Genomic DNA, 22759 nt, shown 5'->3' with positions numbered 1-22759 from the left:
CCACAAAACAATCCTTTGTGTACCTGAAGCAGAAATTTACTTAAATTACATTTTATAAATGACTGCAGTGATAATTTAGATTTTTGTTTAAAATTGGACATGTTGACACATCCCCATTTCCTTCAGAAACCTGGAATAAATACGAACTGGACTGGTGACTTCTCTACCTGAAGTTTATTCAGTTGTTCCTGTACCTTCTCCCTCAATTTTCACCCTGTCCATTTGTTTGAATACCATGATGGATATTTTACTGTCTTAGAGCCAATGCAAAGCTCTCAATGGGTATTCTAGCTTTATAATGTGTATCCAAAACATACCGTCTTTGTCTCTAATATGCCAAACTCAACCTCTTCCTATTTGCTTATTATTCACATGTTGGTAGAAATTTTTGGATTCTCTTATTCTGGCATTCCTGTCTCTCATTCCCTCTTTGCCAGTCATATTTTTCTCTTCATCTACCGGTAAAGCTATGAAATTCATCATACAGCTCAGTTTTTCAGTCGTCTCCCTTGTTGACCATGGAGACCTGTTTTTATTTACCCTACTTATCATATTTTTTTTAAAAAGTACCTACCTTGTACCTGAAGCACCTTTTAAAGCTCACTTGTTGTTTTATTACACTTCTTAATGCCAGTCTTTGATTCCATTTTATCCTGGCTAAATTCCTTCTCATCACATCAAAATAAGCTGTCTTCCATTCAAGGCATGCTGCTTCAATCTTCCGCAGCTACAGTGGCCCTCTGCCCCACCTCCTCCTCTGTTATATCGATGATTGTATTGGTGCCACCTCACGTTCCCATGAGGAGCTCAAACAGTTTATCCACTTTACTAACACCTTGCATCCCAACCTTATGTTCACCTGGACCATCTCTGATACCTCTCTCTCCTTCCTGGACCTCTCTGTGTATCCATCTGTGGTAAACACCTGGAAATTGATATCTATTTCAAGCCCACTGACTCCCACAGCTACCTAGAATACACCACCTCACACCCACCTTCCTGCAAGAATGCCGTTCCCTATCCCCAATACCTTCGTCGCATCTGCTCCCAAGGTGAGGCATTCCACTCCCCGACAACCCAGATGTCCTTGTTTTTTCAAGGACTGCAATTTCCCCTCCAGTGTTCGAAAATTCCCGCGACCACGTGTCTTGCGTTTCTTGCACCTCATCCCTCGCACCCCCTCCCCACAATAGCAACAAAGACAGAATTCCCCTTGTCCTTACGTGTCACCCCATCAACCTCCGGATTCAATGCATTACTCTCCATCACTTCCGCCACCTGCAATCTGAGCACCCTATCCTGCATATTTTTCCATTCCCACCTTTATCTCCTCCCCCTCTGCACGACTCCCTCATCCATTCCACACTCCCCACTAGCCCCACTGCCCTCAGCACTCTTCCCTGCAACTGCAGGAAGTGCTACACCTGCCCCTGCACCTCCCCCCTCTCCTCCATCCCAGGCCTCAAGAAAACCTTCCACATTCATTAGAGAGAAGAAGGTTGAGAGGTGACTTAATTGAGACATATAAAATAATCGGAGGGTTAGATAGGGTGGATAGGGAGACCCTTTTTCCTAGGATGGTGACAGTGAGCACGAGGGGGCATAGCTTTAAATTGCGGGGTGAAAGATATAGGACAGATGTCAGAGGTAGTTTCTTTATTCAGAGAGTAGTAAGGGAATGGAACGCTTTGCCTGCAACGGTAGTAGATTCACCAACTTTAAGTACATTTAAGTCGTCATTGGACAAGCATATGGATGTACGTGGAATAGTGTAGGTTAGCTGGGCTTCAGATTGGTATGAAGGTCGGCACAACATCGAAGGCCGAAGGGCCTGTACTGTGCTGTAATGTTCTATGTTCTATTAGAGAGATGTTCACCTGCACACCCACTAATGTGGTACATTGTATCAGCTGTTCCCAATGTGGCCTTCTGTACATTGGGGAGACCAAGTGGAGGCTTGGAGACCGTTTTGTAGAGCACCTACGCTTGGTTCGTGACAAACAACTGCACTCCTAGTCGCGAACCACTTCAGCTCCCCCTCCCACTCCTTGGATGACCTGTCTCTCTGGGCCTCCTCCATTGCCACAACGATACCACCCGAAGGCGGGAGAAACAGCACCTCATATTCTGCCTGGGAACCCTGCAGCCCAATGGTAGCAGTGTGGATTTTACAAGCTTCAAAATCTCCCCATCCCTGACCTCATTCCAAGACCAGCCCCTCTCATCCCTGCCTCCTTGAACTGTCCATCTTATCTCCCACCATCTGCTCCTCCTACCTCACTGACCAACCCCCTTCCCCACTTCCTACCTACTCGCTTCAACTCCCTCCTTGACCTGTCTGTCTTCCCTCCCACCTACCTGCCCCTCCCTCCTCACTGACCAACTCCCATCCCAACTCCCTACCTACACTCACCTGTACTGGCTTCATCCCCATCTCCTTGACCTGCCCGTCTTCTCCACCTATCTGCTCTTCTTTCCACCTTCTATATCCCTCCCCTTCTCTATTTATTTCAGAGCTCCCTTCCCTTTCTCTTCCCCCATTTCTGAAGAAGGGTGCTGACCTGAAACGTTAGCTTTCCTGCTCCTGTGATGCTGCCTGGCCTGCTGTGTTCATTCAGCTCTACACCTTGTTATCTCTGCTTCAACTCTTTCCTTGCTTTTCTTCATTACTAATTTAAATCTTAAGTTATGATGATCACTGCTGCCCAAATGTTGTTCAAAAGACACTTGGGCGATTGTACTTTGCAGCACCACATCAAATGCCACCATTTTTCTGCTTCAGTCAAGAACTTATGGATGATGGAAATCCCCCTGAATACGTTTCAGGAATTCTTCTGTTCCTTACAGTTCAGAGGCCTTTTAACTTTCAGGACAAAAACTTATGCAATCTTCCTTTGAGGCTTAGTATGGGATCTAAACAAATATTTTAAGTCATGAGGTTATAATTTCAAAAGACAAGGTAAGGCTGTACATTAGTTACCCAAATATTTATTCGGATAAAGTCCCCCAAATTCCACTGTTCCTTATCAGTCTCTCTATTTGGAGGCCGGTTGTAAGCTGAAAGAATCACAAGCCCTGCGTGTTTTGCTGCTAATCTCTTAATGATTGAATTGTGTCATTCTCACTTCATGGATATCAAAACAAGCTAGAACCTTGCATCTAGTGTGGAATCTTACTCTTGTATTGTGAATAAATATGGAAGGAGTGCCTCTCTGACACAAGATCATTTTATCCCAGTTGAGCAATAACTTTATCTCAGTGCTAATAGATTTTTGTCAGACAGAATAAATATAAACTATAACAAAGCAGTGCAAAAGTAATAACGTACAAGTACTGAAATGGCAGAACAAATTAATAGGAAAACAGACCATAATATTCAAAAGCTATGGAGCAGTTTAGGGTAGTAACTTTCCATTAAGGAAACTGTCATTTCAAAACAATATTGATGGCGAATTGTTTTTGAAACTTCTGAAAATATGTTTTTACAGAGGTCAAGAAAGTGCTGGAATTGTGACAAGTAATGGAGGCTCTCCACCATCATATATGATGCACAAGGTATGCTTTTCAATACACGGTGGAGTGTTATTATATCATCTATAAACTTGACTGACTTAAATTTTTTGTAAAGTCTCCTTTTGAGTTACTCCACATCTTGTTTTAAGAAAATGAAGGTGTGACCTTCCAACGCTTCTACCATATTAGCTTAAATTTGAATTTCCAACACGAAGCCCTTTTTATAATCCAATAGCCAATTGATTGTGCTAAAACTAAGATTGCATTTTGACTGAATGTGTGTTTTAGCAAATATGTTGGAAGATAATATGCAGTTTTTCCTTTATAATTGCAGTGGTTTTGTATTCGTTTTGAAGCAGGGGACATATTTTATGTGCATTCAATGTCTATGATTAGTGTCAAAAGCAGAAGTCCCTGGAAAAGCTCACAGGTCTGGCAAGCGTTTCTGAAGAAAAAAGTCAGAGTTGACGTTTCAGGTCCAGTGACCCTTTCTCAGAACTGTTGGTAGCTGGGAAAGCATTAGTTTATATGCAGAAAACAGGGAGGAGTACAGGGTAGGGAGTAAACGAAAGGATAGAGCCCGAAGAGACAGAGAAGAGCAGTTGGATAGACAAAAGAATTGGTAACCATCTGACTAGGAGGACGAATAGTTGTTAATGGGAACTGTTAGTGACTAACAATAAGGAGCATGTAGTGGTAGGCTAATAATAACAAGGCCTGGTGTGTGGGGTAGAGGGCTAGGACATGGAAGAGTTTAGGCCCTAAAATTATTGAACTTGACATTTGAGATGTTCTTCATTTTCCCTTGTTTTCTGCTTGCGGACCCTGCAGCTCTCCAGACTTTATATAGAGTTCAATAATTTTAGGGCCTAACTCTCCTATGTTCTAGCCCCCTACCCCACACACCAGGTCTTGTTATCACATTGCCCGCCATTACACGCTACCTATTTTTTTCATTAGTCACTGGCAGTCCCCAGTAACAGCTACTCACCCTCCTAGCCAGATCGTTATCAAATCCTTTGTCTGTCCAAATAAAAACCGAATGAACTGTGGATGCTGTAAATCAGGAACCAAAACAGAGTTGCTGGAAAAGCTCAGCAGGTCTGGCAGTATCTGAAGGAAAAAACAGAATTCTAAGTAAAAGTCACCGGACCTGAAACATCAACTATGTCTTTTCCTTCACAGATGCTGCCAGACCTGAGCTTTCATAGCAATTTTGCCTTTGTCTAACCAGCTACTCTTCTCTTTCTTCGGGCTCTATCCTTTATCCTATCATTTACGCACTAGCCCATCCCCCTTTCTATTTTCTGCATCCAAACCAATGTTTTCCCAGCTACCATCAGATCTGAATAAGGGTCACCAGACCCAAAACATTAACTGACCTTTTTTTCATCAGATGCTGCCAGACCTGCTGAGCTTTTCCAGCAACTTCTGTTTTTGTTCCTGATTTACAGCATCCACAGTTCTTTCGGTTTTTATTCTGTGATTATGTCATCAGTTGCAAAATAAAACACCCTATACTGTTGTCTGAATGTTCTGACAGCAAGCCCTTCTACATCAGAGCGAGTTTTTGCACAGATCATAATAGTCATTCATTGATTAGAAATTGCTTAATGTTGATTTAAATTGTGTATGCCACTGTGTTTAAATTGCTTAATTCAAATTGCTAGATCAATAATCTTCAAGCTAAAGTCAAAGTTCAGTGATAAGAGTAGACTCTAGTGTGTTACTGTATGTTGAGCAGTGGGACCCACTTGAAATTAAATACTGACCATCCAAGTTAACTACTGTTCTTGAATGCAGTACCAAATTGTGAAAGTTGGGCACTGTGTGGTTTCTGCAGTCAAATGATTAAAAGAAAACCCAACTTAAATTTTGTCATTTTTGTTTCAGTATTAATCTTTGTCTGGTTCCACTTTGTGGTCCATGGGATTTTTAAAAAATAAATTTATATAAATGCAAATTGTGGTTGAAAATAGATATAGATCAAAATTATTCTCAGCTATTCATGAATAAAATGCTGAAGGATTGCTATTTGCAGTAATATACTTCAGAAATTCTGATAATGAAACAAGTCAATTGTATTTTTTAACTGAAAATAAACTGTGCTTACAGTAGTTTATAAACTGTAATTATTTCAAACTAAATTCATTGAATTTTCCATTTTATTTTACAAAATGATTAGGTTTGCATCGGGATTTTGGAGCCAGTTTTTCTGATTGTTGATTTTCACGCGTTGCTTTGCAGTTCAGAAGCCTTTTAACCTTTGGGACAAAAACTTGTGCAACTCTTCTTTGAGGCTTGATGTAGGATCTGAATAAATATTTTAAGTCCTGAGGTTATAATTTCAAAAGACAAGATAAGATACATCAATATGAACTTTGTGCTTTGCCTTTTTGGTTAGAAAACTGTCATGACTTACTGAGTTCTCAAAAAGTTGATGTTCGGCAGAATCTAAATTATAGTATTGTACAACATAATCCTTTTGGTTTCCCAAAAGAAATGCTGTGGGATAGAGCAAATTACAAAAATATAAATTCCTACTTGTTTTCTCTTTTTAGGTACAGCTGAAATAACATCTCCAAATATTTAAATGGCCCTTTAGGAGTAGAATGCATAAAATGTGTATAAAATCTGACTGGTTACTTTTTAACCTGATATAAGATCTCCAATAGGTGCAGACAAAGACATTGTTTAATTAAAGATAATTATTTATTTTACTTCCTTTCAAAACTATGACCTTAATTTCTATCTGGTTACCTAGCACAAAGGACAATGGTTATGAGTGTTGGAAGTCAGTCATCTCAGCCGAGGACATCACTGCACAAATTCTTCAGGGCAGTGTCCCAGGCCAACCATTTCTTGCTGCGTTGTCAATGACCTTTCCTCCATTGTAAAGTCAGAAATGGGAATGGTCGCTGATGATTACATGTGTCCTGCACCATTCGTGACTCCTCAGATACTGAAACAGTCCATACCCATATGTATCAAGACCTGGGCAACATCCAAACGTGAACTAACAAGAGGCAAGTAATATTTGTGTCACACTAGTGACAGGTAATGACTATTTCCAAAAGGAGAGAATCTAGCAATTGCTGAATCCGCACTCTCTCATCTTGGGCGTTACCGTTGTCAAGAAACTGAACTGGATCAATAACATAAATACTACAGATAAAAGAGCAAGTAAGAAGCTAAGAAATCTGTGGCGAATAACTTGATTGAACACCTATCCACCATAGATAAAAGAAAATTTAGGGGTGTTGGGAATATTTTTCTGTTTGCCTGGATGGATGCACATCCAACGACACTCGGGAATTTCCACAATACCCAGGACAAAGTAATCCATTTGATTAGCACATCATTCTCCTTCAACTAGCACTTCCTTTATCACCATTGCACAGACGCACCAGTGTGTACCATGTGCAAGATGCACTGTAGTAATTCACGCTTCTTTCAACGGAACCTTCCAAACCCATGATCTCTACTGCCTGGTAAGACAAAGGCAGCAGATGCATTGGAGCACCAACACCTACAAATGCTTCTCCAAAACATACAACATCCTGAATTGAAACTACATTACATTGCTGTTCTTTTACTGTCACCAGCTAAAGATCCTAGATTTTCCTTTCTAACATCACTTTAGATGTCACTGTACCCTAAGGACTGCTGCAGCTGAAGGCAGCTGGGGATGGGCAATAAATGCTGATATATCTTCAAAGTCCACATCCCATGAATGAATAGAAAAATTATGGAAATTATCAAATAGTTTTATATTGAAGTATTTCTTTTTTACAGGGAATGGGTCTCATAAATAGTACTTTCCGTGAAGAACAAATACAAAAACTTCGCAATGGAAACCTGGGAATAGGACACACGCGATATTCTACATCGGGTATTTCTGAATTGCAAAATTGTCAACCATTTGTAGTGGAAACTCTTCATGGAAAGATCGCTGTAGCCCACAATGGAGAATTAGTGAATGCAAAAAAATTAAAAATGAAGGTGTGTAATGGTGTTTCCATAGTATTAAACTTAATTTAGTGACACAGGAAAGGTGAATTGATCCTCAATAAATATCGAATCCTATCTAGGAAAATGATTAGGATGGATTATTGAGATTAGATTCAAGGGTCAGTTTGCTGGTTAAATATAATCAAATCTGATATATGGCTCATAAATCCACTGCACATCAGAATCTGTACTCTGTGGCCAAGCAAGACTTTACCCCAGCATCTTGTCTTGCTGAGCAAAAACAAAAATCTCAGGAGTAAAAGGGTAGCACAGTGGCACACTGCCTCACATTGCCAGGGACCTAGGTTTGATTCCAGCCTTATGTTCTCCCCATGTCTGTGTGGGTTTCTGTCGGGTGCTTTGGGTTTTCCACAGTCCAGATTGGCCATGCTGACCCATAGACCCATAATGTCCTGGGATGCGCAGATGAGGTGGATTAGCCATGGTAAATGCAGAGTTATGGAGATGGGGTGGAAGCGTGGGTCTGGATGAGATGTTCTTTGGAGGGTTGGTGCTGACTTGATGGGCCACATGGCCTCTGTCTTCATTGTAGGGATTCTATGAAAAACCCAGGCTTAAAAAGATTGAAAACGAGAAGGCCTGATCTGAGTACCTCCTGTTCCGATATCCCTGCTATCCCCGTTCCTTTTGTTCACTTTTTTTTCCCTGTTTAAGTCGGTGTTTGGAGACTGCTGCTTCCTGCTTTAATACTAAAACATCTGCACAAAAAGGTATATTATGCCTAACATTTCTGTGCATTTTGTCATAGAAGTTACAATTTGAAGTTTAGTACAAAATGATGAATTCAGTTTCTACAGTGACATAAGGTATGACAGTAATGCATTTTTAGTATGGATAAAAGATATTTTTCCATTTGTATAGGTATTACGACATGGTGTTGGATTATCAACAAGCTCTGACAGTGAGCTTATCATACAACTTCTGGCTTTGACTCCTCCAAAGGAGGAAGCTGATACACCTGACTGGGTGGCCAGGTAAGGGAAACTGCAGAAACTCTTAGCTCTAGTCAGAGAGAGCACAGCAGTTCTGGAGTATAACAGAAAAAGTTTAGAATTCACATATGATCCTTTTGGCTTTAATTTAATACAAATTTTTAGTTCTGTGACATATCATTTTCTACACTCTTGGCTTTCAAGCATCAGCCAATAATTCAATGACAACTGCAGTGAATTAGCGATAACAGTTTGGAGCTGGAGGAGCACAGCAGGTCAGGCAGCATCGGGTCAGGACCCTTCTTTAGAAATGCAGTGAATTAGCACCTGGCCTGTTTCTGGGTGTTAGTCACAAAGTGTTTGAGTCGACTGAAGCCAGTAGTAACTGCAGTGAATAGATGGGCATATTTCATTTTGGGTGTTTAGCAGTAGTTTAAATACATTAGGACATTGAAAAAAAAATTCTTTGGCTAGTCATGACTCAGCTGGTAGCAGCACTCTTACTTCTGAGTTACAAGACTCTGGGTTCAAACCATACTTCAAGGACTTGAACACAAAAGTCAAGTCTGACATTCCAGTGCTATACTGAGGGAGTACAGTACTGTTAGAGGTGAAATCTTTTGAATCAAATGTTAAACCAAGGCCTGTGTGCCTCCGTGGGTGGATGTAGAAAATCCCATGACACTATTTCAAAGAAGGCATGGGAGATATTCTGACCCATGTTTATCCCTCAGTTACCATTGCAGAGAAAACATTATCTTGTTATTAACACATTTTTGTGGGAGTTCACTGTGTGCAAGTTGGCTGCCCCCTTTCTTGTAATAGTGACCACACTTTTTTTTTTAAAAGATACTTTCACTGGCTGTTAAGTGCGCTGAAGTGTCTGGTGTCACGTAAAGCATTTTATAAATGCAAATCTCCCTGTCTTTCTCTATTTTGGTATGAATCTGACTAAGAATGGAAATAGTCAAACAAAACAAGCACCCTATATTGGCTTGGCGCAGAAATTGGTATTGCAGCATTGTAAATTCCTCAAAATCGAATGCACACCTTGATAACAAAATACAATACAATAACAAGATACAGTGCATTGTTATTTGTATCTAATGCAGATATAATATTGTATGGACTCTTTTTCATTGCCAAAAAGTCTTTGACACTTTAGCAAGAGTCCCATTAATAACACAGAATTTAACATTGCTCAAAGGTTGCACTCTTAAGGACTAGGATGCAAGAAAAAGCACCATTTTATACAGTATGTCAACAGGATACTGATTGGCCACAATTGATATAGCGTTGCAGCAAGAACAACTGACCATCGTTTCAGCTCTAAATTACTAAGATGTAGGAAACTATCCAATAAAAATAGTTGGTTAAATCTAGTTAAAACTGTAAAACCAGTGAATTTGGTAAATAATACATAGTGATTTATAAAGTGGTTTAAACATTATTGACTTTTGATGTTAATTTCCAGGATTAGAACTTTGATGACTGCAACATCTACCTCTTATTCAATGCTACTTATGTACAAAGATGTCATTTATGCTGTCCGTGATCCTTATGGGAATCGCCCTCTATGCCTTGGCTGCCTTGTGCCGGTTTCCAAGTTGAACAGTTCAGGTGAGAACCTAATTTTTAAATAGTGGAAATGGCAGTCTAAAGCATGTTGTTTAAAATTTAAAATGTTGTATACTTCTGAAGTGGTCTAGGCATCTTTACTAACTTACACAAATGGTTTTGTCCCTCCCTAGCTGGTGATGTACTGTGAGACTCAATTCACATTACTAGTGGGGAAAGTCACGAGCATCTTTCCTTTTTACATCAATTATGATATAATCTAAATTATCTTTCTTTCTGAATAAGTGGCTGTTCCTCACCCACTTTTCAGGTTGGGAGTGGAGTAGTGGGAGGAATGCTACAAGGAAGGTGTGTGGTGAGACAAGGAGACTACAATGGGTTTGTGGAGTGGCAGGGAAAATGCAGGGGAATTACAGTCGTGGGGAAAGGTTTTTTTGGGGGGTGAGATGGGAAAAAGAAAGGGAGATTACAAGGGGTTGGGTGGGAGCAGAGGGAAGCTGCAAGGGTGTGCTGTGGGATGGAGAAAGGCTGTGAGGGGGTGATAGGGAAGAGGGAAGAAGGGAGGGGTGGGACCAAAAGGGGAGGCTGCACGGGGAGAGTGGGAGGCTGCAAAGAAGAAATAACCGTTTTACACTTGTCAACAAAGGAGCACCCAGCTAATTGATAAAAAATGAATACTTTAAATCACTGTCATAATAAGATAACTTGCATATGAATTTGGAATATAGCTTAATGCTGCATATGCTCAGGAATACAGAGAGCTGTTTGTCCAGAGATGTGCAGGTTAGGTGGATTGGCCATACTAATTGCCCACAGTGTAAGTTAAGTGGATTAGCCGTGGGAAATCCAGGGTTACAGAGATAGGGCGGGGGTCAAGTGTGGGTGGCATGCTCTTCAGAGAGTTGGTGTGGACTCGTTGGGCCAAATGGCTTGTTACCACACTCTGGGGAATCTATGAGCAGGACAAGCCGTGGGTGGGTGCTATTCTAATGAAAACTGTCAATCATGGAATTTCAGACATGCTATGAAAAGGGCAGTAACTGCATCATTAAAATAGCCCGAGTTTGTTAGTATACAATGGAAATGCATTAAATGAGAGTCCTGCAGGCTGTTGATGGTATGAATTTTTACATGCGTGAATAAATTTTGGTGATTTTAGGGGAAAAAAAACTTCACCCTGCTATTTCATGCCTGTGGTCTTATGCCAAGTTGTTATGCCGTACTGTGGTGGCCAGGATGAGAATGCTTTGCTTGTATGTTATGGCTTTCACATATGGAGAGTTAATAATTACTGAGGTATTGATCAGTTGTTCTAATTCTGCTCCTGAATGAGTTCACTCCAAATATCAATACAAACATGGAAGATAGTTTTACGACATGGTTGCCAACTAATAAATTACTTTTTCACCATGAGGGTGTTGCGTGTATGGAATGAGCTGCTGGAGGAAGTGGTGGAGGCCGGTACAATTGCAACCTTTTTAAAATGTGTCTAATTGGGTATATGAATAGGAAGGGTTTAGAGGGATATGGGCAAAATGTTGGCAAATGGGACAAGATTTATTTAGGATAACTGTCAGCATGGATGAGTTGGACCAAAGGGTCTGTTTCTGTGCTGTACATCTCTATAACTCTAAAACAAACCCCATCAAATGTACACTTGGTTAACATACACAATTTATATTTTGAAAACATAAATTTATCCTTCCAAATAGTGGAGGCAATGGTAATGAAAATGGGTTTGCAACCCACCCGAGCGCCAGGTGAAATTTGAATTTTAAAAATAAACTGGAATAAAAAGCTAGCCTAATGGCAACCCACTTGTTTAAAAACCCACCTGGTTCCCTGATATCCTTCAGGTAAATCTGCTGTCCTTGCCTTGTCTGGCCTACGTGTGACTCCAGACCAGCCACAATGTGGTTGGCTCTTAACTGTCTTCTGGGGCTATTAGGGGTGGGCAGTAAATTCTGGCCTAGCTGGCAACACCCATATCCCATGAATGAATTTAAAAAAAGGTAGTTGTAGAGGACAGCTGAGTCAGGTTTTCCTTTGATATTAATTTTGAAAGATGAAAAGAGAATGTTAGCATTCTTCAGGGCCAGCATGGGGGAAACATGTATTTTCGTAATTGTAAATGGAGATGATTCAGAATTATTCTAACAAATTGTTATTTAATAGTCTTATAATAGCAGTACTTTCATTTCGGATCAAAACGTTTGACAACAAATTTTAGGATTATTTGCCAACTGTAGTTTCTGCTAACTACATGCTTTATACATTTTTATCTGTTTTTTTTGTATTTTTTATTTTGAATACAGGTGAAGCATATAATGAAACAGAAACTGAAGGATGGGTGGTTTCTTCTGAATCATGCAGTTTCCAATCAATTGGGGCCAGGTGAGGTTAATGGTTAACTTTATGAATGATGGCAGTGACCCCTTCCAACTCCATTTTAATTTCGTCCCATCTCCCTCTCCCTCACCTTTGGTTTGCATTCCCCTTGCTGGATTGGCATGTAAATAAATCAGTTGGGAAAACACAGGTGATTTGTTGGTGATGGTTAGTAACGCACAGAACCGAACAACACAGGAACAGATTTTTGCCCAAATATATCTGTGCCACCCATGATGCTATTCTAAACTAATCCCATCTATCTGCAAATTGTCTGTATCCTTCTGTTCCCTGATTATTCATTTGTCTATCTAACTGCCAATTAGCTTTGCTAACATCAGCTTCTACCAAAAAAAAACCTCTGGCAGTGCATTCCAGGCATCTACCACTCTCTTTCTTTCAAAAAATACACTTGGCTTGCACATCTCCCTTAAAATTTTTCCCTCTCATTTTAAACTTATGCCCCCAATATTTAATATTTCCACCCTGGGGAAAAAGATTCTGATTATCCATCTCTCATAATTTTATATACTTCTGTCAGGTCCTCCCTTCAGCTTTCAACATTCTAACAAAAACAATCCCAAGTTTGTCCAATCTCTCCCTAAAGCATATACACTCCAGTCTAGGCAAAATCCTGGTAAATCTCCTTTGCACCCTCTCCAAAACCTCCACATCCTTTATGTAGTGTGAGAACCAGAACTGCGCACACAACTGTAAATATGGCCTAACTAAAGTTTTTTTTTACAGAAACAATATGACTGGCCAACGTTTATGCTTAGTGCCCCGACCGATGAAGGCAAGCAAGCCATCTGCCGTCTTTGATACTTTTTTTAATTGATAGCCACATTCACGGAGTTAGGGGCTTGCATTCCGAGATCCTCTGTATGCCAATGCTCTTGAGTCCTGATATTAACTGTATCCTTTCCTGTTTCATTAGACCTCCCAAAATACATCACCTCACACTTGTCTGGATTAAACTCCATCCACTATTTCTCCATCCAACTTTCCAGCTTATCGATGTCCTTTTATAGCCTGCTCATTGTCCACAACTCCACCAATATTTGTGTTGTCTACAAACTGACTAATCATACAACCTACATTTTCACCTAAGTCAGCCACCCGAGGTTTTAGCACTGATCCTTGCTGTAACGAGGCCATCAGTCAGAAAAAACACCCGTACACAGAAATAGATGATGCAGAAGTAAAACTGTACAGCTGTACGTAAGAAGGTAGAACATCGAACAGTCTGGGACAAGAATAGGCCCTTAGGTGCACAATATTTTGTCGACTGTTATGCTATTCTAAACTCATAACATCTGCCTGCAATGTTATCTCACAACTTTGTGCCGTTCGAGAGAGCTTTTCAAAATAAATGACTGTGCAGTAATTGTTATTATGCAGGAATCAAATCAAAAATAGCTGGATCTCTGAAGCAACCATGTTGGAACATCAGCTTTCCTGTTCCTAAGATGCTGCTTGGCTACCTGTGTTCATCCAGCTCCACACCTTGTTATCTCGGATTCTCCAGCATCTGCAGTTCTTATTGTATCAGAGATAATGTTGGATAAATTATCTGTTCGTCACTAACCCAAAATAAGTTGAGTGATGCATGTTAGTGAGAACATTCATCATCACCTTCAAATAGTATTGTGGAATAGTTTATTTTCACCTCAGTGAGCTGTTGAAGTCTTAGTTTAATAACTCACACTTAACTATTACTGTAACAAAACACCATTCATTTGAGTACTATATTGTCATAGATAATGGTTAACAGTGCAGAAGGAGGCTGTTTGTATTCAGGTGTCTGTACTAGTTCTCTTTGAGTGTAAATCATCTACTGCCCACCTTTCTCCTCACACAACAATCTTACTCTTTTTTTTGTGTTCTCTAGCTGTTTTGCGAAGAATGAAGAATGATCGTGTGTTGTCAGTATTGCACAATAACTGGAAACAGAACTACAGACGTTGTGCCACATCAGGGAACGACACATTACTCTAGAATGTGGTCACATTTCTCAGATTGGGGAATTCAAAATTACCCTTTGATCAGGCACAGGAAGCTGTGACTGCTGGTGAGGCAGGCCTGCCAGCCCAGTGGTTGGAATTAAGGGGCCCTAACTCCTGCAGTTGTCCATGGTTATGAGATTCTTGCAAACTGTGTGGATGAGAATGGGGACTGCAGGAAGGTGAACAAACTGAACATGGTACATTGGTACAGGGTGCCATACAAGTGGGATGAAAGATATAGGAACATAATTGTGATAGGCGACAGTAAAATTAGGAGGGTAGATTCTGTTTTCTGCAACCATGAGCAGGAATCCTGAAGGCCATATTGCCTCCACAGTATGAGTGTTAAGGGCATGTCCTTGGATGAGGTTGTAGACATGATCTCCGATCTGGTAGGTTCGGATGCAAATGTTTTGACAACCTACTGGATAACATCATTAGTGCGTCTGTAGTGAAGCAGCAATGTTCTGACCTGCTTGTTATTTGAACATAAAGAACAAAGAAAGTTACAGCACAGGAACAAGCCCTTCGGCCCTCCAAGCCTGTGCTGATCCAGGTCTTCTATCTAAACATGTCACTGAATTTCCAAGGATCTGTATTGATCTGCTCCCTGCCCATTCATGCATCTGTCTAGATACGTCTTAAATGACGCTATCATGCCCGCCCCTACAACCTCTGCGGGCAACACGTTCCAGGCACCCACCGCCCTCTGCGTAAAAAACTTTTCACGCATATCTCCCTTAAACTTTTCCCCCCTCACCTTAATCTTCACCCCTAGTAATTGAGTCCCCACTCTGGCAAAAGGCTTCTTGCTATCCACACTGTCTATACTTCTCATAATTTTGTAGACCTCAATCAGATCCCCCCTCAACCTCCGTCTTCCTAATGTAAATAATCCTAACCTACTCAACCTCTCTTCATAGAGAGTGCCCTCTATACCAGGCAACATCCTGGTGAACCCCCTCTGCACCCTCTCCAAAGCATCCACATCCTTTTGGTAACGTGGCGACCGGCACTGTACACAGTATTCCAAATGTGGTCGAACCAAAGTCCTATGCAACTGTAACATGATCTGCCAGCTCTTGTACTCAATACCCCATCTGATGAATGAAAGCATGCCGTATGCCTTTTTGACCACTCTGTCGACCTGTGTTGCCACCTTAAGGGTACAGTGGATCTGAACACCCAGATCTCTGTGCATCAGTTTTCCCCAGGGCTTTTCCACTTACCCATATAGTTCACTCTTAAATTGAATCTTCCAAAATGCATCACCTCGCATTTGCCTGCATTGAACTCCATCTTCCATTTCTCCGCCCAACTCTCCAATCTTTCTGTATTCTCTGACAGTCACCTGTCTGACAGAGGGTTATGAATCTGTGGAATTATTTACCACAAAGAGCTCTTGAGGCTGGGTCATCAAGTACATTCAAGAGTAGGCTTCGGAGATTTTAATTAGTATGGGAATCAAGGGTAATCAGGAAAAGAAGGAAAAGCGGAGTTGAGGTTTATCAGATCAGCCATGATCTAATTTTGGAGACTCATGGGCTGAATGGTTTGCTTCTGCTCCTTTATCTTATGGTCCTCCCAGATAGTTTTACATTCCCTTGCGCAACAAGTATCTACCCACCTCTGCCTTAAAAATCCTCAAGGATTTTTTTCCCGATGAAAGCAGTGTCCCAGAAACACTCAATAAGTGAAAATCTTTTGCCTCATCTACTTTAAATGCATAATCAGTGAGTGACCCCCTAGCTTTTGATTCTCCAACCTAAGGCTCCTCAGGTTTTCATCAAGTTGTATCTTAGTCTTCTAGGCTCCAGTGGATACAAGTCATGGATGTCCAGTCTTTCCTCAAAGACAACCTGTCCATTTCAGGTATTAGTCGAGTAAACCTTCTGAGTGGCTTCCAGTCCGTTTACATTCTTGCTTCAAAGAGATATTCAGTACTGTACATTGTACTCCAGATGCAGGCTCACCACTGTATAACTGAAGCATAACATCCATATCTTTACATTTATTATAAGAGGAATTAAATCTAAACATTCAATTAGGGTTTCTAATTACTGCTTGTACAACTTCTTATCACAGAATCATAGAATGCATACAGTGTGGAAACAGGCCCCTCAGCCCAACAAGTCCACACCAACCCTTAGAGCATCCAACCCAGACGCATCCCCCTATAACCCACCTAAACTACACATCCCTGAACACTACAGGCAATTTAGTACAGCCAATCCACCTGGCCTGCGCGTCTTTGGACTGTAGGAGGAAACCAGACCAGCGAGAGAAAGCCCATGCAGACATGGGGTGAATGTGCAAACTCCACACAGACAAATGGAATCAAACCCAAGTCCCTGGTACCGTGAGGTAGCAGTGCTAAGCACTGCTACCCTTCTTAAACAAGGGGACAATATTGGAAAATTTTCCAGTCCACCAGGACCTCACCCATGCTCAAGGATGCTGCAAAGATATCTGTTAAGGCCCCAGCTACTTCCTGTCACGTCCCTCAATAACCTGGGATAGATCCCATCTAGACCTGGGGACTTGTCCACCCTAATGCCTTTTTAGAATACCCAATACTTACCCCCTCCTTCTGCCGTCTTGACCTAGAATAACCAAATATCCGTCACTAACCTCAGCATCTATCATGTCCCTCCCCTCTGTGAATACCGATGCAAAGTACTCATTAAGAATCTCACTCATTTTTCTCTGACTCCTTGTATAACTTGCCTCCTTTGTCCTTCTGTGGGCCAACTCTTTCTCTAGTTACTGTCTTGCTCCTTATGTACGTATAAAAGGCTTTGGGATTTTCCTTAACCCTGCTTGCTAAAGATATTTCATGACCCCTTCTAGCCCTCTTAATTCTTTGTTTCAGATTGGTCCTACTTTCCTGATATTCTTCCAAAGCTTTGTCTGTTTTCAGTGGCCTAGACCTTTATGTATGTTTCCTTTGTCCTCTTTGCTAGTCTCACAATTTTACCTGTCGTCCATGGTTCCCTAATCTTGCCCTTTCTATCCCTCATTTTCACAGGGACATGTCTGTCCTGCACTCTAATCAACCTTTCTTTAAAAGCCTCCTACATATCAAATGTGGATTTACCCTCAAACAGCTGTTCCCTATCCACATTCCCCAGCTCCTGCCGAATTCTTCTATAGTTGACCTTCCCCCAATTTAGCACTCTTCCTTTCGGACCACTCCTGCCTTTATCAACGAGCATTGTAAAACTTGGGGAATTGTGATCACTATTGGTGGTATATGTGGATTTAAGTAAGGTATTTGATAAGGTTCCCCACGGTAGGCTCATGCAGAAAGTAAGGAGGCATGCGATAGCGGGAAATATGGCAGATTGGATTCAGAATTGGCTGACCCTTGAAACAGTGTGGTAGTGGATGGAAAATATTCAACAAGGTGCTCAGTTATGAGTGGTGTACCACCAGAATCTGTCCTGGGTCCTCTTCTATTTGTGATTTTTGTAAATGATTTGGATGAAGGAGTGGAAGGGTGGATTAGCAAGTCAATGGATGATACAAAGGTGGGTCACGTTATGGACAGTATGGAGGGCTGTTCGTGGTTACAAGGGGACATTAATAGAATGCAGAGCTGGGCTGAGATATGGCAGATGGAGTTTAACCCTGAAAAGTGTGAGGTGATTAATTTTGGAAGGACAAACTTGAAAGCAGAATACAGAGTTAACGGAAAGATTCTTGGCAGTGTGGAGGACCAGAGGGATCTTGGGGTTCATGTTCAAAGTTTCCTGAAAGCTGCCACCCAGGTGGATAGAGTTACTAAGAAGGCATATAGTGTATTAGCTTTCATTTATAGAGGGATCGAGTTCAAGAGCCGTGAAGTTATGCTCCAGCTATACAAAAGCCTGGTTTGGCCACATCTGGAGTATTGTGTCCAGTTCTGGTTGCTTCATTACAGGAAAGATGTGAAGGCATTGGCAGAGGTGCAGAGGAGATTTACTGGGATGTTGCCTGGAATGGAGGGAAGGTCTTACGAGGAAATGTTGAAAGAGTTCGGGCTTTTCTGTTTAGAACGATGAAGGATGAGAGGTGACTTGATAGAGGTGTATAAAATGATCAGAGGTATAGATAGGCTGGACAGCCCAAGACTTTTCCCTAGGATGGAGGTAGCTATTATGAGGGGGCATAGTTTTAAAGTGAGTAGAGGTAGATACACAGGAGACATTAGAAGTAGATTCTATACTCAGAGTAGTTGGGACGTGGAATGCATTGCCAGAGGGGGTCGTGGAGTCAGCCACGTTAGGGGCGTTTAGGTGGCTATTAGATAGGCATATGGATGATAGTATAAAGTAGGGGTGGAGGTTAGATAGACTTTAGGATTACACCGTGGGCCGAAGGGCAGGTACAGTGCTGTGTTCTACGTTCTGCGTTTTCTTATTCCCAAAGTAATCCCCTGCTGAAACTTAACACCTGACTGGGCTCATTCCCCAACACCAGGTCCAGTATGGCCCTTTCCTGACTTGAACTATTTACATCCTGCTCTATAAAACCCTCCTGGAAGCTCCTTACAAATTCTGCTCAGTCTAAACCCCTAACACTCAGTGAATCCCACTCAATGTTCGGAAAACTAAACTCCCCCATCACTATCACCCTGATGCTCCTACATCTTTCCATAATCTGTCTACATACTTGTACCTCCTATCTCACACTCTCTGTTGGGAGGCCTGTAGAACAGCACCAACATTGTTACTGCACCCTTCCTATTTCTGTGCTCTGCCCATAATGCCTTACTGCTCAAGTCCTCCATTGTGCACTCCTTCAGCACAGCTCTGATATCCTCTCTGACCAGAAATACAACTCCTTCACCCCTTTTACCTCCTCCTCTATCCTGCCTGAAGCATCTGTACCCTGGGATATTTAGTTGCCAATCTTGCCTTTCCCTCAATGAAGCCTCAGTAATAGCAATAACATCACCCTCCCAGGTACTAATCCAAGTCCTAAGTTCATCAGCCTTACCTACTACACTTCTCACATTAAAACAAATGTACCTCAGACCACCTGTCCCTTTGCCTTCATCGTCTGCTCTCTGCCTGCTCTTCCCCTTAGTCACACTGACTTCATTATCTATTTCCTTTCAGGCCTTAGATACTACCTCTTTCCTGACAACTAGCCTCCTCATTTGGTTCCCATCTCCCTGCCACATTAGTTTAAACCTTCCCAAACAGTGTTTGCTGGAGTGGTTGGTATTACTTCAGGTTCTATTTCTGTTTGTACACAGGGTCAATTCAGTGGGTCTGTTAATGGAGTTCCACTTGAAATGCCAGGCCTGCAGGAATTCCCTGGTGTGTCTGTTTGGCCAATGCGATTTAGGGATGTGTTGCCCAGTCGAATTTGTGTTCCTTGCCTGTGTGTAGTGAGACAAGTGAGAATTGCTCATGTCTCTTGGTGGCTAGTTGATGTTCATGCATCCATATTGTCAGTTTTCTTCCAGTTTGGCCTGTGTAGTGTTTCTCACAGTCCTTGCATGGTATTTTTATATTACACTGGTTTTGCTGGTTTTGGGTGTGGGATCCTTTACGTTGCTTAGTAATTGTCGGTCTGTGGTCTACTCTGATGCCTAGGGGTCTGAGTAGTCCTGTGGTTATCTCTGAAATGTCATTGATGTATGGCAGAGTGATTTAGTGAGTCTGGTCATGCTGGGTCTTCTTGTTGTGGTCTGTCTTGGAGGTAACGGTGGATTGTGCTTTGAGTACCCATTTCTTTTGAAGACCCCGTGTTGGTGCTCCTGTTCTGCTTGGTGTAGTTCCGGTTTGCTGCAATGTGTTGTGGCTCATTTAGTGTCCTGATGCAGCTCCATTTGTGGGCATTGCTGGCGTAATTGAGTATCTGTTCCGTTTGTGTGGTCTTTCTGTATACACTCTTCTGGATTTCCCTGTTGATTTCCGTTCTACCATTATGTCCAGGAAGGGTAGTCGGTTGTTGTTCTCTTCCTCTTTCGTAAGTTTTGTGCCAGTGTGGATGTTGTTTATGTGTCACTGGGTTTCTTCTACTTTTGTGCATTTAATAATCACAAAGGTGTTGTCAACATATCTGACCCAGAGTTTGAGTTGAATTGTGTGGAGCACTGTCCATTCTAACCTTTGCATTACTGTTTCTGCAATCAACCCTGATATTGGGGATCCTATTAATGTTCTGTTGCTTTGTTTGTATATTTTGACTTTGAAGGTGAAGTAGGTTGTGAGGCACAGATCTCGTAGTATCATGGCGGTGTCCTTATTGATGATGTTGGTGTCCTGAATTGCCTGCTTATTTGATTCATCAGACAGTGTGGTAATTGTTTCTTTGACTAGGTCAATGTAAATAGTGCTGTTATATTGAAGGATATCATCATCGCGTCCTCTTCTATCCTGGTGTCCTTGATGTTGAGGAATTCTTGGGATAACTGGATGGAATAGGTAGTGTGGTCTACTAAGTATTTCAATATAAACACAAGTCTTTCTTTAAGTGTCATGTCATGTATTTGAATATGGCGAGTATGAAACATGTACACTATGCAGGGTTGAACGCTCAAAGTTGCTGAGCAGAACAGTTGTTGACACTGATTTTCAGAGAAAATATTTTAAAGTTACTCTTCCCCAAGTTTCCTCATCTGTTCCAAAATGTTTAATTTCTTCCTTGGTGTAATTTCTAAATTTTCAGTGACTACCTTGAAAGTGAGTAATTCTAGTATAGAACTGTTTACACCCTTCTTCCTCTACCATTTTTCCAGATATTATCGTGAAATATTACCAGGAGAAATTGTACAGGTCTCTAAGAACGGTGTCCAGACGCTTGACCTTGTCCCAAGAGCTGGAGGAGATCCACCTGCTTTCTGTATCTTTGAATATGTTTATTTTGCCAGACCTGACTCCATATTTGAAGGTAATTTTGAATTTTTAACAGGAGGCATCATGCAGTTACTTTTAACTTTCTTCATATGGATTCTGTTTTACATTACAAGTTTGAGTTGTAGAGTCCTGCAGCACAGAGGCAGCTCCTTCAGCCCAAATTCATCCATGCCATCTAAAATGTCCATCCACGCTAACTCCATTTCCCTGCACTTGGCCCATATCCATATAAACCTTTCCATCCATGTATTCATCCAAATACCTTTTAAATGTTAATGCACCCGCCTCAAGCACTTCCCCTGGCAGCTCACTCCATATGTCTGTCACCCTATGTGTTTAAAAACAAAGTTGCCCCTCAGGTTCCCATGTAGTCTTTCCCCTCTTTTAAACCAATGCCCTCTTGTCCTCGATTCCCCAACCCTGGGAAAAAGACTGAGTGCATTCACCTTATCCATGCCTCTCATGATCTTACACACTTCTGAAAGATTCCCTCCTTAGTCTCCTACGCTGTAAAGAAAAAAGATTCTAGCTTGTCCAACCTCTCCCTATAAGTCAGTCCCTCGAGTCCTGTGTAAATCTCCTCTGCACTCTTTCCAGTTTAATAACCTCCTTCCTATTTCAAGGTGACCAAAACTGAACACAGTACTCCAAATGCAGTTTCATCAACGTCCTGCAAAACTACAACATAACTTCCCGACTTCTATAAACGATGCCCTGACTGATGAAGGCCAGTGTGCCAAAAGCCGTCTTCACTGTCCTGCCTGCCAGTGACTCCACTTTCAGAGATCCGTGCACCTGAACAAGTTCCCTCTGTTCCACAACACTTGTTACAGCCCTACTGTCACCATGAAGCCACTACCCTGATTTGACTTTCCGAAATGTAACACCTCACATTTATCTATATTAAACTCCATTTGCTATTTCTCAGGCCACCTCCCCAGCTGATCATGATCCTGCTGCAATTTTTGATAACCTTCTTCACCGTCCATGATACCACCTGTTTTAGTGTCATTTGCAAACTTATGCATCATGCCTAGTACATTCTCAGTCAAATCATTAATATAGACAACAAACAGCAATGGGCCCAGCACTGCCCCTGAAGCACACCACTAGTCACGGGTCTCCGGTCTGACAAGCTTCTTTCCGCTATAGCTCTCTACTTCCTACCGTCAAGCCAATTGTGTGTCCAGTTTTCTTGCTCTCCCTGGATTCCATGAAATCTAACCTGCCAAAGCATTCTACTGCGCGGAACCTTGTGGTTGGTCTGAATGCCAAGCGGGTTTGTTAGTTCACAGACGTTTCATTACCCTGCTGGGTAACATCATCAGTGCAGCCTCTGAAGTGCTGTTGTATTTCCCCACCTGGTCCGTTGAAGTTGATTACCGCATCCTTGCGCGCACATGTGTGTGTGTGTGAGAGTGAGTGAGAGAGTGAGAGAACTGGTGGTCCTCCTTGTCTG

The 22759-nt window shown here is 41.7% G+C and overlaps 1 protein-coding gene across 2 annotated transcripts in view; it reads left to right on the top strand.

The window, feature by feature from the left end:
• Nucleotides 1-22759, top strand: part of ppat (phosphoribosyl pyrophosphate amidotransferase) — a 56528-nt gene that overhangs the window by 11663 nt on the left and 22106 nt on the right. Inside the window, exons 2-8 of one of the 2 annotated variants that reach the window (XM_048530402.2) lie at nt 3489-3555; nt 6278-6539; nt 7309-7515; nt 8407-8519; nt 9952-10097; nt 12371-12449; nt 21183-21334. In XM_048530402.2, the coding sequence (XP_048386359.1) occupies nt 7312-7515; nt 8407-8519; nt 9952-10097; nt 12371-12449; nt 21183-21334 (694 nt within the window). In that variant the 5' untranslated portion in view covers nt 3489-3555; nt 6278-6539; nt 7309-7311. The remainder of the gene's footprint in view (nt 1-3488; nt 3556-6277; nt 6540-7308; nt 7516-8406; nt 8520-9951; nt 10098-12370; nt 12450-21182; nt 21335-22759) is intronic. The other variant, XM_048530392.1, reaches the window with a different exon arrangement.

This window comes from Stegostoma tigrinum, chromosome 1 (genome assembly GCF_030684315.1).
Source record: "Stegostoma tigrinum isolate sSteTig4 chromosome 1, sSteTig4.hap1, whole genome shotgun sequence".
In the NCBI taxonomy this organism is placed as follows: domain Eukaryota; kingdom Metazoa; phylum Chordata; class Chondrichthyes; order Orectolobiformes; family Stegostomatidae; genus Stegostoma; species Stegostoma tigrinum.
This window is presented reverse-complemented; position numbering and strand designations above follow the sequence as displayed.